This window comes from Cynocephalus volans, chromosome 7, assembly GCF_027409185.1.
Source record: "Cynocephalus volans isolate mCynVol1 chromosome 7, mCynVol1.pri, whole genome shotgun sequence".
NCBI classification, from domain to species: domain Eukaryota; kingdom Metazoa; phylum Chordata; class Mammalia; order Dermoptera; family Cynocephalidae; genus Cynocephalus; species Cynocephalus volans.
The window spans coordinates 134,126,020-134,143,911 of NC_084466.1; the positions used below are offsets into that span (position 1 = coordinate 134,126,020).

The 17,892-nt window shown below is 43.3% G+C and overlaps 1 protein-coding gene across 1 annotated transcript; it reads left to right on the plus strand.

Annotated features, from left to right (window-relative positions):
• The first annotated feature begins 1,984 nt into the window (after positions 1–1,984).
• INA (internexin neuronal intermediate filament protein alpha) lies at positions 1,985–12,366 on the plus strand. The gene is made up of 3 exons (XM_063103467.1): positions 1,985–3,049; positions 10,272–10,396; positions 12,048–12,366. Exons 1-3 carry the CDS (start codon positions 1,985–1,987, stop codon positions 12,364–12,366), a joined length of 1,509 nt encoding a protein of 502 aa, XP_062959537.1.
• The last annotated feature ends 5,526 nt before the right edge of the window (positions 12,367–17,892 follow it).

The following is a 17,892-nucleotide window of genomic DNA, read 5'->3' on the forward strand; positions in this document are numbered from 1 at the left end:
TTCTGGCTGCATGGAAACTGATGAGACTTCAAGAGTCTCGTTGCACTAAGAAGCAGAATTATGTAGTAAGGAAAGAATGTATATGTGTTTTTGCTTGCTAGTGACCTTGTACAGAGTGCTGCACCTGAGCCTTGGTGTCTTATCTGTAAGACGGGGGTAAGGGCCATCTTGAATAGTAGCCAGAAGGTGGTAAACCTATGCAAAAGTGCTGGCACAATGGCTGGCAGGCAGTAATTATTCAGTGGTGTCAGCACTCTTCCATCCTTCACCTCACCAGGTCTTTCTGAGCCCAAAGACCTCAGAATTGAGCCCCTCCAGCTCAGGTCTTTGTTCTGTGATGAGGAAACAGATGGACAAGATGCGGCAGAGCCTGACCGTTTTCCATGACATCAAGCACAAAGCCAAGAGATATGCAGCAAAGTCCAATAAGATTCCTTTTCCCCATTCCTTTGGTGGCCTATCCTGGGTAATACCCTCCCCACCTTCCCTGAAGTGAAGTAAAACTTATCCTAGGACTACATCCTTGAGATTCCAAGATCAAAAAAGGCCCTCAGTCTGGAATTGTGGAACATAACTGAAAATGTCTTCTTACTCCCTCCCCAAAGCCATATCCACATCCTGAGCGATCTTATAAGCTTGGAGGCAAGTACATACTACAGTCCCACACTGACCCCTCCTCCCGGCCTTCATCTTTCCAGATCCAATTCCTTGATTCCACCCACTGTGTGGTAAAAGAGGCCAGCTTGGTCACCAGCACTCTTCCCCACTGCAGGAGTTTAATCTGTTTTCAGGGACCTCTTCTGTCCAAAGAGAGATCTCTACAGGAAGTGGCTCCCCAAGGCCAGAAGAGGACCTGTCCTACAGGATTTACACAGACTGGAATCTCAAATGCCTATGGAGCCAGACAGGTAAAGTAAATGAATTAAGAAGGTGGCCATAATTCAATGGAGAATGGTGAGGACTGTGGTGAACCGGTGGGCACACTGAGCTCTGCCCATTGTGGCCATCCCAGCTCCTCCCATTTTCTGCAGATGCCAGAAATCCAATTTCCTTTTAGGTGAAACATCCTGGTTTAAAAATGCTCATTTTGAAACGTTTCAAAATATAATGTTTTAAAAACAAAAGTCTGCTTCTCCCTCGTCGCCAGCTGTGGTCCTGAGTCTGTGCCACGCTTTGGAGCCCTATGGATGAGCCCCAGTAGTTCCCAGCGCCGCCTCCTTTTCCGGGCCTGGCCCCTCTTCTCTCTACCTCCGCTTCTTTCCACGCTCCCAAACTCGGGCTCACATCTTCTACCGGGCTCCCCTCTCTTCCGGGGGCGTCGCAGCCTTTCCCCGCATCCTCCCGCCCGGGGCGCTCCCGCGGAGCTACAGAGGAACTGCTGGAAAGATGCTCTCTAACGGAGCCCCACTTTTAGCCCGGGGAACCCAGGGCCGACCGAGGGAGGGGACAAGGCCTCGCCCGGCGGACCCCCCCGCCCCAACTGGAAAAACTGGGCCTCACGCTCGGGAACTCCAGGGTGGGGATGGGCGTAGGGGACACCTCCCAGAAAATTCCAGAAAACCCTAATTCTCCCAGTGGGCTGAAGAGGAAAGGGAGGACAGACAGGGTCAAGGGACGCGACGGAGCTGTGTGGTTTCCGGATGGGAAACCCCAGTCGTCCAGTCACTTCCAAAGCAGTCTATTCTTGGGGAGAAGCGCCGCGGGCACAGGGCGGCTCCTCCGCGGATGGCCCGTGCCGGCGCCCCAGGTCGGCCGCGCGCGCAGCTGCGGTCGTCACTGCGCTCCCCGCCCCCGCTCCGGGATGCCCCCCTTCGCTCTCGGCGCCAGACCCAGAGCAGGAGCTCCGCCCCCAACGCGCCGCCCCAGCCCCAGCACCAGCCCCTTAAAAGCCGGCGCGCACCGCCCTGCCGCGCCCTGCCTGCCGCGCCTCTCTTTCTCTGTAGCTCCAGCCGCAAGCCACACGCCCGGCCCTGATCCCGGCACCATGAGCTTCGGCTCCGAGCACTACCTGTGCTCCACCTCCTCCTACCGCAAGGTGTTCGGGGACGGCTCTCGCCTGTCCGCGCGCCTCTCCGGGGCTGGTGGCGCAGGCAGCTTCCGCTCGCAGTCGCTGTCCCGCTGCAATGTGCCCTCCTCGGCCGCCTGCTCCTCGGCCTCGTCGCTCGGCCTGGGCCTGGCCTACCGCCGGCCGCCAGCGTCCGACGGGCTGGACCTGAGCCAGGCGGCGGCGCGCACCAACGAGTACAAGATCATCCGCACCAACGAGAAGGAGCAGCTGCAGGGCCTCAACGACCGCTTCGCCGTGTTCATCGAAAAGGTGCACCAGCTGGAGACGCAGAACCGCGCGCTCGAGGCCGAGCTGGCCGCGCTGCGGCAGCGCCACGCCGAGCCCTCGCGCGTCGGCGAGCTCTTCCAGCGCGAGCTGCGCGACCTGCGCGCGCAGCTGGAGGAGGCGAGCTCGGCGCGCGCTCAGGCCCTGCTGGAGCGCGACGGGCTGGCCGAGGAGGTGCAGCGGCTGCGGGCGCGTTGCGAAGAGGAGAGCCGCGGGCGCGAAGGCGCCGAGCGCGCCCTGAAGGCGCAGCAGCGCGACGTGGACGGCGCCACACTGGCCCGCCTGGACCTGGAGAAGAAGGTGGAGTCGCTGCTGGACGAACTGGCTTTCGTGCGCCAGGTGCACGACGAGGAGGTGGCTGAGCTGCTGGCCACGCTGCAGGCGTCGTCGCAGGCCGCCGCCGAGGTGGACGTGGCTGTGGCTAAGCCAGACCTGAGCTCGGCGCTGAGGGAGATCCGCGCCCAGTATGAGTCCCTGGCCGCTAAGAACCTGCAGTCAGCCGAGGAATGGTACAAGTCCAAGTTCGCCAACCTGAACGAGCAGGCAGCGCGCAGCACCGAGGCCATCCGGGCCAGCCGCGAGGAGATCCACGAGTACCGGCGCCAGCTGCAGGCACGCACCATCGAGATTGAGGGCCTGCGTGGGGCCAATGAGTCCTTGGAGAGGCAGATCCTGGAGCTGGAGGAGCGGCACAATGCTGAGGTGGCCGGCTACCAGGTAAGGGTCGGGGCGCTGCACCGGGAGGGACGTCCTGTCCTCTCCCGCGCGTACCTGCGCTCTCTGGTTAAATTGGGGTCCTAGGAACTGAGGGGAGGGTAAAGGAGGGGAGAAAAGAGCCCCGGTTGGAAGCATCGGCAAACAAAGAGCCCTGGAGTCTCCACTGTTAGTTTTAGGGTCTTCTTTCCCGGCCCCTCATGTATGTTCCTCTTCGAGCCTTTCTAAGAAGCCCTTAAACTTCGGAGTCCGAAAATCTCACTATGCCTCTCTGTCAGCAAGTGGGCGTACGCACGCTGGCGACCTGGAGAACAGTCCCCCACCCAAAGTGGGAGTGATTCCAAACGGAGGCAATTTACAGCCTCCCCACGGTCGGCAGCGCTGTCTCGGCTATCTGGCTTGTTTGGCTGGCTTTGAAAGGCTTCCCGTGCGCCCTGGAATTGATATTCACGGAGTACGGTCTGCCTCGGGTTGAAGAATGCTGTACTGAAACCGGGAAGAGTCCTGTCCTATTTTCTTGACTTTTGCCCTCGAAGGAGTAGAGGTTGGGATACAACTAGCTGGGTGATGATTGATATAATAACAACTGCCCCATTCTACCTCCCCCGACACACAGACGGTTCCAACGTCGACCTTTTTAGTGACATTTCTTCCCAAAGCAAGCTTTAACACCGTTAGCGAAACACTGGTAGGGGCGCTGTCCACGGTGCTGATCTCAGTTCTTCCCATCTCAGAAATGTCTCTCCCGCCTCATGTCCCAGTTATGAATCTCTAGGCAATTAACTGCTTTGATTTTTTTTCTTCTGCAATATCAAGACATCAGTCTTGTCTACCTGCAATCAAAGGTCACCTCACAGAGAGCATCAATTTTCGCTTTCATGGATGGTTTAGCACTTAACAAAAACCACTTAATCTGCTCAGCAGCCATGAGGTCCCACTTGAAAATTTCCATTTCCTTAACATTTTTCCATCCTACGTGCATGTGCTAAATCACACAGATGGTTTCTTTGTTATAGGACATGTATTTTTTCCCATTTTTCCCTGTCTTCTAAGGTACTGTGAAGGTATTGATTGACTCTTTCCTCACAACAAAGGCCACTGCATCTTCAGTTTTACTATATAGGACATACTGGGCATGTGACCACAAAGGGCACAGAGGCAGGAGACAGAGTGAATAAAAAGTGTAGAAAAAATCGAAATAGTGTGGTTCAGTTTCAAGGTACAATTAAAGCTCCTTTGAATACACTGCTAATAATCCAGAAGCTTGAAATAATTTATTCTAGCTAGAATTGAAGTTTACATTTGATTAAATTAATAGAATTTAGAAACATTCATAAAATAGAACCCAGGAGATAATAAAATAGAATGGGAGTGAAATCTCAAAAGTACTATATTAGTAAGGAACTAAAGAATTGTTATTCATGTGCAGGTATTTGTTCATTACAAATGACTCCCTTGGATAAAGGAAGAAAGCCTGCTTGGACTATTTGTTTTGGTTAGTTTGGTATTACAGTATTATGAAAATGAATACTTCTATTCTGCTTCAAAATCTGCAACTTGAACTTTTCACTATGTGGCCTAACTCCTGGATGGCCTTAATTATCATCACATTTGGTTAACTGAGACTGCATGTTTTCTTCCAGAATGCTCAAAGGATGAGCTAGATGGCCTTCTGCAGGAATAGCCCAGTATTTCTACAAAAAGGATACGTTACCCAGAACTGCCAGCTGAATTGGGCTTTGTCGTGTCCTCTGTTTGCTTGTTATTGTCCCTGCATTCTAAGAGGTAGTAACAGCATTGTCTGGCTTTTTTTGTTTGCCATAAAAGGCTTTCAGCATTAGACAATAGTAGGGGCATGCAGACATGGTCTGCAGGAAACAACAACAGAAACTGCGGCATCTGCAGCTCTGCAGTGCTGCCCCCATCAGTGCTGGCCTTTGGAGTCTCAGAGGACCTGCCAGGGAGTGGAAGAGGAGGTCAGACAACAGAAAGCTATTTTCTACCCCTTGGGACCTAAGAATGAGGTGGGGCTCATAGCCTTACTTGCAGATCTTGAAGGCCTGAAGCTACAAGGGTGTTCTCTGGCTGTCTCTCTAACAACCTTAGCAGTGCGGATCAAGGTGAAAAACCTCTTTCTCCACAGTGAGATTCAGCCATTGTTTTCTCACCGCATCCCGCCTTTCTCTGCAGTAATGGTAGGCTGTTCTCTTTATTCTACTTCAGAGATTAGTGGTAGGCCCATTTTCCTTTGCAAGCTTGGAACACTCTAAGAGATACAGGAAGGCCCCATTAAAGTCACCTTTTCCCTGCCCCCAAGATCTGATAGCCTATTTGAGGAGAAAAAGCTTATCACACTTTTGGAAGTGTAAAGAATGATTCAAGGTGACATAGTTAGGTACACAATGGTATATGAGAGAGTCTGAATCAGGCAAAAGGAGTGATTAGGAAGAGCTAGGGCTATTGTCTTCAAAAGCCATACACAACCACCCTCTACATGAAAAGCTGAAGGCTTTTCCATTTCTGACTCAGGGCAATTCTGGTCCCTACATAGTCATTTCGGCACCATTAGAGTCTCAGTTTTGCTAAGATATCTAAGGACAGTCTTAAAGGGTATTGGGGGTCCCAGACCTGTATAATTGTCAGTCTTGGAAAGTTGAAGCTTTCCTTGAAAGACCTTGCTGAACAATCAAGATCACTTCTCCAGGGAGATGAGACAAGTCTGCCCTCTTCTCTCCAGTATGAGATTGGAGTACAGCCTAATTAAATAGCGGGAAGGGTCTAGCCCCTTGGAGATTGGGGGTGGCAGTAGCTGCATATAAATCTATAGCTTGATATCCATTTCTGAAATTAGAATTTAAGAAAAGAGCTATATATATATATATATATATATATATATATATATATATATATATATATATATATATATATATATTTAAGCTCTTCCACCTGGGTTTTGTTTTGTTTGCCCTTCCCTATCTCACTGTCTTATTGTTACCTGGGCCACCACAATAGCTCCTTTATAGAAATAAATTTAAATTAGTAGTTCCTAAATCCAGTGACACAGCAAGGTCAACTGAGAGCTTAAAAAAAAAAGATTCTTTGGCCCACTATCAAAGATACGGTGGCTTCAGTGGTTTGCAGGCAGACCCAGGAATATGCATTTTCAATAAAAGTGCTGTATCCTGTTGGTCCTCTGACTGATTTTGGAGTGCACAGACCTAAACCACATTTTCCAGTAAAGCAGCTTACAGAGGTACATCCAATCCAAGATTTTAGAGTCTGGTGGAGGAAAAGAAAAAGATGGGGATAAAGTGAAGATAGGAGTAAGAATAAAGAACACACAGTGACCTATGGGTGGACTACATACAAAAACCGTCTCTCCCCACCTACACTTATCATGCAGAGCAGTAATTCTTGATGGTCTCTTGATGGTCAATCAGGCTGTGCTGCACTCATTACTGCTCACCTGGTGAAGGGCCTCCCGAAAGTGATGAAACCCACAGCATTGTCCTTCATTCCTTTTCTCCACTGCAGATGCTAGCATGGCCAGTTCTTTCTCTTACTCCCAACCTGTTATCCTTCCAGACATGGGCAAGATGCTCAGCAGTTGTCTTACCTACTCTGGGGGAGACCTCAGCTGAAGCTGGGCGTGCCTCTCTCCCATTCCCTCAGGCTAAGCCAGCAGCAGCTGCGTGGTTGGGGGAGGGGGCAGACTGCGGCATGTCACTTGGATTTCGAGCTGGAAGCCATCTTTGGCAGGGTTTCTGAAGGGCAGGGCGAGACACAGCCTAGCATAGAGAGGAGAGCACAAACAAAGAGACTAGACATTGAAGAACAGTGGTCAACAGTCAGCACAATTCCTTCTGAAAGGAGCAAAGGTGTGCTTTTTGTCTACTCTGATCCATAAAATAGACATGTGAAATGTGTAACATAAAAATTTCAACAAAATCTCATCTGTCTAGAACTCAGCTCCCCAACAATCTCTTAGTCAGAAAACACAGCTGTGAAACAAAAATAATTTTGTTTTAAAATGACCTGATTAACCTGCTAATGAGATAAAACCTCTATCTCTAAATCACATATTAGGAAGTTGGCCCCTCTGATGCCCCCATTCTCACTTTAGGTGATTCTAAAACGCTTTGCTATTTGTGGTTCAAGCATGCTGCAAGATGGAACAGAAGGGGAACCGCTGGAGTCAGGCATTGTCACGAATGAGTAGTAGTAGCAGCAGCAGCAGATCAATTCATCTTTTGGGACAAAGAAAACCAATAAGCAGCAACACTAATTCAAATACTGCTCTTTGGAGCCACTTAGTTTAGAAATAAACAGCCCGATGTATATCCATTGACTCAAAAGATTTTTTAAAATCACAGAATTATAGAAAGTAATTGATCATTATCATGACCCTTCATTGCTGAGAAAGGTTGCATTATGGTTAATGACCTAATTGTGAGTGGTATAAGTCACTTTAGAAAGGATTTTATTCAAAACTGTTATTTTTTAAAAATCCAGTGCTTTAAGAGATATGCCTCCAACTACCCAATATTAAACATTTATTATACATTACTTTTCTTAGTTATCTAAGTGGTTGTAGGGAGGGCTCATGATTGATTTGTCTGTATCATCAAAAGTGTAGAGTCACATGGTATGATATTAACTATAATAAATATCACTAACATTTACTGAGTACTTCTTATATGCCATGCTGTTCTAATGCCTATCATCTAATTTGACAGATAATGGACTCACCATACGCTAATGTGAGATACATTAAATTGGAATCCTAATTTGAGGATCTCAGGACACCTTAGAAAAGAATAAACATATAATTTTCCATATGCAGAAATGGTAGGTTTGAAGAAACTAAAATGTAGAAAACTGGCTGAGGTACATTGGATGTTTGTGGCAAGGCAAATAATACAACCCAAAGAAACTGATGAAATCCTTTTGTTTTCCTCATATAGCATTTCTCCTGCTCCTTTGCATAGTTGTAATATTTCTCCCTCTTTATCCTTTCACCCTCATCCTAGACTCCTTTCCCCCTTACCACACTAATATTGATTCTCTTACTCCTAGTGCATCACTAGCAGACTTGCTCTTAGGTTACTTTAACCTCAAGTAATATTTCTTAGTAATAAACAGCAACTATCAAGTAAAATTTCTTGGTAAAAATCCTTTTAGGTCCTTGTAATTACTTAACACACTGAAATATCTGCATCACTTTCAATATAATATATATTTTCTCCACTGCGTATCATTCCTTGCTCTGTACCCATCAGTCAATTGAGATTCTCCTTTGCAGTATTCCTGTCAATATTTATAGAACAGGTAGGTGGTATGAATTTTAATTCCTTATGCAAATTCTCTTGACTTGGAAGTTTGCTTTCCCGATGTCTCAGCCTTGCCTTTTATCGTTGCTGCATCATCTCCTCATAAGAGGAGTTACCAGGGCCACTCAGCACTTACTTGGTTGAGGTTTCTGATATGTTTATCTGCATCATCATTTCATAAAAATAACTCTTACTCACTGTGCTCTTCATGTTTACAGAGTTGCAGCTGAATTATATGGGTTATTTGCTCATACCTTTTCAGGTCATGAGAAAAGAAGAAAGGCTTATGTAGCATCATTCATTCATTCAACAATTATTCTTTGAGCATCTACAGTGTGCGTTGTGCTAGGCTCTGGGCTTCCAGGGGTGAACTAGACAGAAGGGGTCTCTGCATCCATGTTAATTACATTCTAGAGCAGTAGCTCTCAACAAAGAGTGATTTGCCCCCTAAAGGACGTACAGCAATGTCTGGAGACATTTTTGGTTATTACAGCTGTGAGGCAGAGTATGTACTCTGGCATCTAGTTGGTAGAGGCCAGGGATGCTGCTAAACATCCTACAGTTCACAGCCCCCCAAAATGAAGAATTATCTCACCGAAAACATCAATAGAGCCAAGGTTGAAAAACCCTGTTGTAGAAGAAAATGACAGAAAATAAACTAGTAAATTAGTTAATGAACAAGATAATTTCATATAATGATATGTGCTAAGAGCAGGGAGGCCCCTTTCAAGTGGATGCTTTTTTCTAATTTGTCTTCTCATTGGGGGTACCTTTTTCTAATTTACACAAGGTTCCTGGATGGGCGAGCAGCCACCCTGACTTAAGATAAAATAATGGTTTGGGTCAGTAGAGGGAGGGTACTTAAACTGGATGCAAAGGAAGACTTGTCTGAGGAGAGGACATTTGAACTGAATCTTGTATGACAAGGAGTCTGTCATGTAAAGATCCAGTACAGGGTGTTCCAGGCAGAGGAAATAGGCTTTTCCATTGGTGTCCCTTTTAGGCATGGTATGAAGTTGGTGTGCTTAAGGAGAAAAAGAGAAGGCCAGGGTGGCTGAAACACATTAAGCAAAGGGAAAGGTGTAGGTCATGCTGAGGAGCTTGGATTTTATTCCAAAACTGTTGGAGAGTTTTTAAGCAGGTAAGCAACAGGATCTGCTTTGTTTTTGAAAATTCCTTCTGGCTGCTTAAGGATCACAAATGTAAAGCTTTCTCTTCCATGCCTTGATTTGCACCTGGAAGAATTTGGAGCAAAACTATTGCACAATCCTAGTTACTTTTTAAAAAAATATAATCTCAGTCTGCCATTTAGATTTTTAAAGAAATTTTGGGGAGTATTTCTGCTTGCTCCTAATCTGTCATGTAAAATGCTTTCTGTAAAGAGATTGAGTAGCAGACTTCCAGGAAACCAACAAAATGCATGAAGACATAGAATGGAGGCAGGGAAGTCTTGCTGTCCTCTCTGTGCTTTCCACAGTTAGAATATTGTGAATCTAAGCTCCTAACCTGCAGCTTTGGGCCCTTTGGAAAGGAAATGCAATAACAGAGTTATTCAGCAGCAATACAACAAGCAAGGGAAGGATGGTAAGTAAGTATATTTATAAAGAAAATCATCTCCAAAGTATTCAGTTGAGAACCATGTGTCCTGTGGTAGAAGTTCCCTAACCTTACCATGCATCCAAATCTCCTGGGGACCTTTATGAAAAAATGCAAATGCTGTGACCCCACCCCAGAACAAATGAATCAAAATCTAGGTTGGAGGACAGGCCTGGATGTAAGTATAAATTCCTTAGGTGGTTTCAACATGTAGTCAGTGTTGAGAATCCTTGCCTTGTGGAAATATCAATGAATTTCAGCTGATTTAGCCTAAATATTTTGGATATGTCACTTTGCAGGATAGCATTGGGCAGCTGGAGAATGATCTGAGGAACACCAAGAGTGAGATGGCACGCCACCTTCGGGAATACCAGGACTTGCTCAATGTCAAAATGGCTCTTGACATTGAGATAGCAGCTTACAGGTATGTCAAAGGGCATGCTCACCCAAGCAGAGCAAGTCACCTGGGGGCATTGATACCCAAATAAATGATTCTGGTCTCTCTGGTTTCTGATTGGTGAGGGACAATGAGGAAGGGCATCACTGATCCCTTCCAGGTGAGCTGATCCCTCTGCCCCTCTATTTGTATATATCCCAGCTCCACCTTACTAGTCCTAGAGTATTCTATGTACCTCTGCCAAGGGTTTAAGGGGATAATGTGAGTACACAGAGGTTGAAATAAAACCTCATGAGACTAACTTTACAAATAGGATTTATAAAGCCAGACACAGAGGGAAAAATACCACATGCCCTCACTCATAAATGGGAGCTAAGAGAGAAAGAAGGAAAAAAAGAAAGACCACAGTGGTGCATTGGACTTGCAGAGGGAGAGAACATACCTAGGGTTTCAGGGGGTGGGGGACACGGGGAATAATAGCAGTTTGTGGTAATGGGCACACTGATAGAATTGATCTGATCATCACATGTTAAACACAGGTGGTGACAGCTTTGTACCCCATGAATATGCATAATCAATAAAAAATAAAATTGAAATTAAAATAGGATTTATACAACTCAGAAAATCCTGATAGGTGAAGTATCCCCCCAGATTCTTACTCAAGGCAGTGTTTAAGTGAACATTTACCTTAAAGAAAAGTAATAACAGCAGCTGCTATTTTCTGAATGATTACTATGTGTCAGTGCTATATTAGATATTCCATAAAACTTTTCTAGGTGTCAGGTCATGTTATTCCCATTTTGCAGATGTGGAAACTGAACCACAGATGATTTTACTTGCTGAAAATCACAATGCTGGTAAACGGTAGAGCTCAGATTCAACCCCAGATCTGTCTGGATATTTTTTCTTTTTCTTTTCTTTACACTATGTATACTACTTCAAAACAAAGCTCCGAGAGCATTTGATAGTGTCTTAAATTTCTGATTTGTAAAAGAACAGTGATAAAAACTATTAGAGTTATGAGAAACAAAGTATCAGGGCCACTCTTTTTTTTTTAATTTGGTGGCTGGCCAGTACAGGGATCGAACCCTGGACCTTGATGTTACAGCGTTATCAGCATCATGCTCTAACTGACTGAGCTAGCTGGCCATCCCTGGGACCACTCTTTATGTTGCTATTTAGGCTAAGGTGAGAAAAAGTCTGACATCTAAAATAGTGTCATTCACTGGCTTCTTACTGCTGGTTCCATTCTCTTTGTACCAGTATACATTAGAAAAGTACAAATCTCAAATTCAGTCCGAATTAGGCAGTTCCTCCTTCCTTTGTAGACTTCTCACCTCCTTATCCCTATTATAATTAAGTTGTTAATTAGGAAAATTACTTCTCCCTAGAGCTTTGTAGACTCTAATTGCCAAAAATGGGTATGATGTGGCCAAGGGGAGTTGTAGGTTTTTCCTTCTGGAATATATTTCTGAATTGGATAAGTTTCCTTTGACAACGCTTTAAAGACAGCTGGTGCTGAAGGTGTGCGTGTATGTTTGTGTGTGTGTGTGTGTGTGTGTGTGTGTGTGTGTGTAATCTCTAAAATGAACAGGGACTGGAGGGTTAAGTTCTTTAAAAAAAAAAAAAAAAAATTGCAAGTTTATTTCCTGAGAGTTTTTCTCTTTTGGATTTACAGGAAACTTCTGGAAGGCGAAGAGACACGTTTTAGCACCAGTGGATTAAGCATTTCAGGGCTGAATCCATTTCCCAATCCTAGTTATCTGCTCCCATCCAGAATCCTTAGTTCTACAACCTCCAAAGTCTCATCCACTGGGCTGTCACTTAAGAGAGAGGAGGAGGAAGAGGAGGAGGAGGAGGCTTCTAAGGTGGTCTCTAAGAAAACCTCCCAGATAGGGGAAAGTTTTGAAGAAATATTGGAGGAGACGGTAGTATCTACTAAGAAAACTGAGAAATCAGATATAGAAGAAAGCACCATTTCAAACCAAAAAATATAATTCTGTTGCTTAAAAGAAATTAATGCTTAAGAGGGAATAATATACATTCAACTTGTTTCACAGCCTATTCCTGAACCATACACCTGTCACCACTATAAAATGTCTTCAAGGCTTCAGTCGCATATTTAGTATTGAATACTTACTCTCTCTCATAGGAAAACCACCCCTTAGGTTAGAGTAAACTGCAGTTCTGGAGCAATCTCAGAGAAGTTATCTAAGAGTACAGCTTTCTCACCTGAAGCTCTGGCTTCACAGTGATAGATGATTCGGGTGCAGAGGAAGTACAAACGAAGATGCTAAATCTGTGAACATCATCATTTGCTGTGAACTGAAATTAAAACCTATATTCATTCACCTTACCCAGCCATTGCCCGGCTATATAATTTTACTCTAGATACCTAAAACATTTGATCACTGCCAAAGATAAACCACTGGTCTACACTCAGTTTTACTCTGATAGAACTGTTCCACAAATGACGGGTGTTTATTTGATGGACACATTCCTTCCCATGCCTCTCAGTTCCATATATCTTTTTTCTCCATCCAGGGGGGAAAAAAAAGGCAAGTGTAGTATTCTTCCCTGTTAAACACACGTAAGTTCTTCTCAAAAGAACTTATCCCCTTTAGCTCTCTTTGTTCAGTGGGTAAAATTAGACGCATGTTGACCATTTCTATGATTCATGTAGTGACTTATTCCTACCCATTTCATATCCTTTCAATTCTGTAGGTGAAAAAAATGGCAGTGATGAATTTAAGTGTTTTTCCCAACAAAATAATGAAAAGAATCCCTAGATTTTAGGCTTTTGGCTTATTCAGATCTATTTGGGGGGAAAAAGCCCTACTTTATTAAAAATGTAGATTTTCACATCAACTTTAGAAGCACGGTAATAGTGATTCCAAGTTGTGATTAAGCTGACCTTAGATTTAGTAGTATAAGCTAGAAGAGGTGAATATTTCTATGAATGGAAAAAGCCAAGGTCTCATTTATCTGTGTCAGTTCACTTGTGGTGATATAGAATTAGCTTTTTCTTGCCCTTACTCTTAGAATACACATATTCTCCCTCCCACTAGTCTAGATCCTCAAGAGGCCTTGCTTTTACTCTCCTATGCCTTTTAAGAGTGCTAAGTATAAGAAGTTTTATCACCAGGACACAATGCTACTGCCCCAAAGTAAAAGAAACTACTTCTGGTCAATGAACACCACCAGCAAATATTTTTAAAAATTTCTCTATTCTAAAAGAGTCCTCCCCAACAGTTTCCCCATTGCTGCATGGTTGGTGGGGTCTCCCTACCCTGCTGGAGAGGAAGAGACACTCAGACCACAGGGGTGTGCATGCTCTTAATCACTTGCTAGGAAGTAGAATCTGGAGAGTCCAGTCTTCATCTGCCCAGCTGTGTAGCATCTGCATTGCCCAGCATTCCACGTGTGCCAAGCTTGATGCAGGATCTGTTCTCTGCCAGCAGCCACTTCCACCAGAGCTAAAAGTTGCCCTGTCTCTGTTCCACATCTCTATTAAGAGCTCTATTAAGGATGTGATGCTTTTACTGAACTTTCTTATCCTAGCACATGCTTCAATAGTTTAAGGAACTGAAAGATACTTTTCTTCCTCTTCCTTACCCTATTTCTGTCTTTACTCCTCACACTTACTGTAAGACAGTAGTAAAATAAAAGTTACACGAATCCCGTCAACATAATTTGTTTTTCTGTGGTTTCTGCTGTTGCACTGAGAGTGCGCTGTTCAGGTTCAGTCAGTCTGGCTCTGACTAATTTGTGTATTCTATTTTCGGTGTGTCACTACTAATTGCCATGAACTCATTTATAAAAGAAAGACATTAAGAGCATTTTACGGAGTTGAAAAATTATTAAATCAGAATAATAGGTAACATAGAAAACATTGTTCAGGATCCTTAGGCAAAGAGGTGAAGGGTCAGGGAGAAAGCAGCATCAGCTGTTGACAATGGGACAGCAAATGAGTCCTAGAGATTGTGGGGTAGCCTGCCTGCAAGGTATATGATATCCAAGATGACTGTTAGATAGAGATCCCCTGCATCCTGAGACTTATTAATAATAGCTATAATTTACTCAGTACCTACTTACATGTCAGATATTGTACTAGGCTGTAAACATAAAATTATTTAAACCTCACAACCACTCTTTAAGTGTAGTATTTATATACCCATTTTACAAATGATGAAGTAGAACCTCAGAGTAACAAGGTTAAGACCCTTGTCAGATGTCACAAAATAAGTAGTACAGCTGGGATTTGGACCTTGCTCTTCCGTCTGACTCTATAGTGCCTGTTTTTCTTCCCTATGCTGCCTCTTTACATTTAAAAAAAAGAAAAAAAGTCCTCTCATTTTATCTTCTTTTTCACCCCTTCCTCTCCTGGTTTTATTTAAGGTTTCTCTGCCCCAGAAACCCTTGGCAACGCTGAGTCCCATAGGACTCGACATCCTCAGCCTAATATGCCTTCCTGCATTGCAGTGAGGTGGTGGTAGCTCAAAACTGGGCTATGGGCCCATCCAACCATGAGTCATTTCTGTTCCTGCTAAAAATTAGATAGAATTGTGTGTTATTTCCCTATTAAAAAGGGAGTGGGGTGGGATTTCTTATACTTTTGCAAAGAAATTCTGTAGTTTCCCATAAAAGGGCCTGGAAATGAGAGAGTATTACAGAAGGGACAATTCTGCAAGAAGTATTAAATCCAGGATACCTAGAATTCATTTTACTGCACTGGCTAAAGAGGGAGGCAAGAGTTGAGCAATTGCCTGGAAGCTAGATTCCAAAGTTTAGCTCCAGAGTTAATGCAAGTCACAAATAATCATGGGAATAAACTTCTAGAACTTACCTGTGAACTCAAGCAGAGGGCCCACTACCACCATTCATGGCTCTAAAGGTAAACGTGGAACTGTTTTTTAAATATATTTAAAAATCTGTTGGAACAGAAAGCAGAATGGTAGTTGTCAGGGCTAAAGAGAGGGGGCATATGTGAAATTTTATTTTTCTTTACAGAATATATCTCTTGCTTTTGTCATTCAATGAATATGGGGTTTTATTTTGGAGTGATGGAAATGTTTTGGAACTAGATAGAGGTGGTTGCTGCACAATATTGTTAATGTATTAATTAGCACTGAATCATTTACTTTAAAATAATTGATTTTATATTATGTAGATTTCACCTCAATTTAAAAAATCCATTGATAGAATTATCAGAAAAATACAATCATGGAAGTCTACCACACCTGCTCCAGCTGAGACCACTATGCACAGCCAGCTGGGTCAATTCCAATTAGAAGAATCCCATTAGGACAGCAAAAGCCAGATAAAATAAGAGCACTTACTTCAAAACAAAGGCTGGGAAAAAAGCCAGAAAATCTCCCTGGACATAAATGAAAATGAAACAAAACAAAAAACCAGCTAGGAATGTTGCTTACTTATGAGCACCCATCACTGATTTCCAACTAATCATTTTTTTTATTATATCATCACACATCTCTAAGGATCTGAAAAACATCTAAATCATAAGAATACTTTCTTTTCCCCCCTAGAATGAAATAGATTGGGTACCTGAAAGTTAGCACAGAAATTTAAAATGAAAGTAACTGAAAGGGGGCTTCATAGGCCTTTAAAACAAAGCTCATATGTGAAATTTTTCTTTACAGAACATCCAATACTGGCCTTGCAACATTTTCAAATGTAATGTACAGGTTAGATTGATATCATCATGCATTTTGCTATTGTCAAATATCTCACATGTATACGCTATTTGCAAATGGGGTGAGGGCTCCTGAATCCAACCAAAGGACTATTTTTATTACATTATTATGCCCTGCTGCATACCCTTAAAGGATGACCAGAATGAATACTGTATGGATCAAAGGGCTTCTTCCCTCTTCTGTTGATCTCCTAGATGATTTGATTACCTCCTGATATTTGCTGATATTTCACAAGCTTACTAGGTGGAGGTGGGGATCAGCTAAGATTCATAAATCCTTTCTTAACAATCTCTTTAAAACACACACATACATAACAAGAATATAATAAAACAGTGAGTCACACAGCAGATATTTAAAGATTCATGTTTGTGCAGTGCCTCAGTGATTCTAAATGAAACAATAGAGAAAGCTGAGGCTACAAAGGAAAATGAAGATTGATCTTGGATGCTTCTCTAGCTTGCTTCCTCATTGATTAATCACTGTAGATTACCATATGGCTACTCTCTCCCCTGATGAGGCAGGTGGTCTCTTCTGTGTCTGAGACATCTCATTCTAGCTCTATCACATACATACTCTTAGGGGTTATAGAATGCTCAGCAGAGTGTAACCAAAATCATTTGCATAAAGACTGAGGTTTTGGAATACAATCAATAGCAGGTTCTATTCAATTGCTGATTACTGCACGGGGCAAAAAAGCATTTTTCCTTAGAAGTGCTTATTAAAACAAATTTAACTCACTTAGGATCATCTGCTACGACATGAATAAATGTGAGGTATAACATCCATCTCCCACAATTTTTTGGCATAAGGATTCATATATAACATACAGAATTCCTGTAGTCCTTCAGGGTTTAGACAATTATTTATCTTTACCTTAAGCCAGACCTTAGCTCAACGAGAGGAACTCTTTCTGGCAACTGAAACTATCTGTCCATGGAATAATCTGGTCTGTAAAATAGAAACAGATGAGCCAAGATTAGAATTAGGGTGAAAGCAGAATCCAGGTCCAACTTCAGAGCCTGAGATGCTAATCACCAAGCTGTATCCCCACCCCTCTCCTGATTATTAATAGAAGCAGGTAAAGCAAGAAGATATGTAAGAAAGGAAAAAATAAATGGTTCAGCACCAATCTTGCAATATTAATAGACTCCCTTATTCATTAGAAAGGACTGCCTCAGCAAAGTAATCTGAGAACTGACTACATAAGGACCTACCTGAACTTAATAACAGACTATGCTATTACTATTCTGAGGTCTTTACATACTCATTTAATTCTCATGACAACCCTTTGAGTTAGGTACCATTGCCCCCTTTTACAGAAAAGAAGTTTAGGACATGAACTCAAAGTTAAATAACTTGTCCAAATCACAGTTTGCAAAGAACAATGCTGGGATCTAAAGCTATGCAGCCTAGCTCCACAATTCATGTCCTTAACCATTAAGTACTACTGCCTTTATGTCTTTTAGGGTGAAAAAATATGTTCCTCGCTAACTTTGTCTTCTTCATCTTCTAATTAAAAATATTATTCAACTAGTTTTCCTCTTAGGAAAATGTTCTATCAGAAACATTAGAGGAAAAAAATCTTTCTCATTTTAATGAAAATAGTATCACAATTAGAATCCCTGTAAGACCACAAACACCATCAGAACAAAATCAAAATGCAGTAGAGATCAAGCCATAATATTCATTCCATGTGAATAAATGCTTGGCAGGCTTTCAGGAGATCAATATGGCATTTCACTTGTGAGAGGACTGTTAATCTTTACAGGTAATAAAATTTAGATTTCACCAGTCCAGTTTTGAAGACAG

Bases quoted from the DNA above. Each gene is read 5' to 3' on its own strand.
- INA (XM_063103467.1), top strand. From the start codon at position 1,985: ATGAGCTTCGGCTCCGAGCACTACCTGTGCTCCACCTCCTCCTACCGC. The intron at 3,050-10,271 runs GTAAGGGTCGGG...GTCACTTTGCAG, and splicing joins CTGAGGTGGCCGGCTACCAG to GATAGCATTGGGCAGCTGGA. The intron at 10,397-12,047 runs GTATGTCAAAGG...TTGGATTTACAG, and splicing joins ATTGAGATAGCAGCTTACAG to GAAACTTCTGGAAGGCGAAG.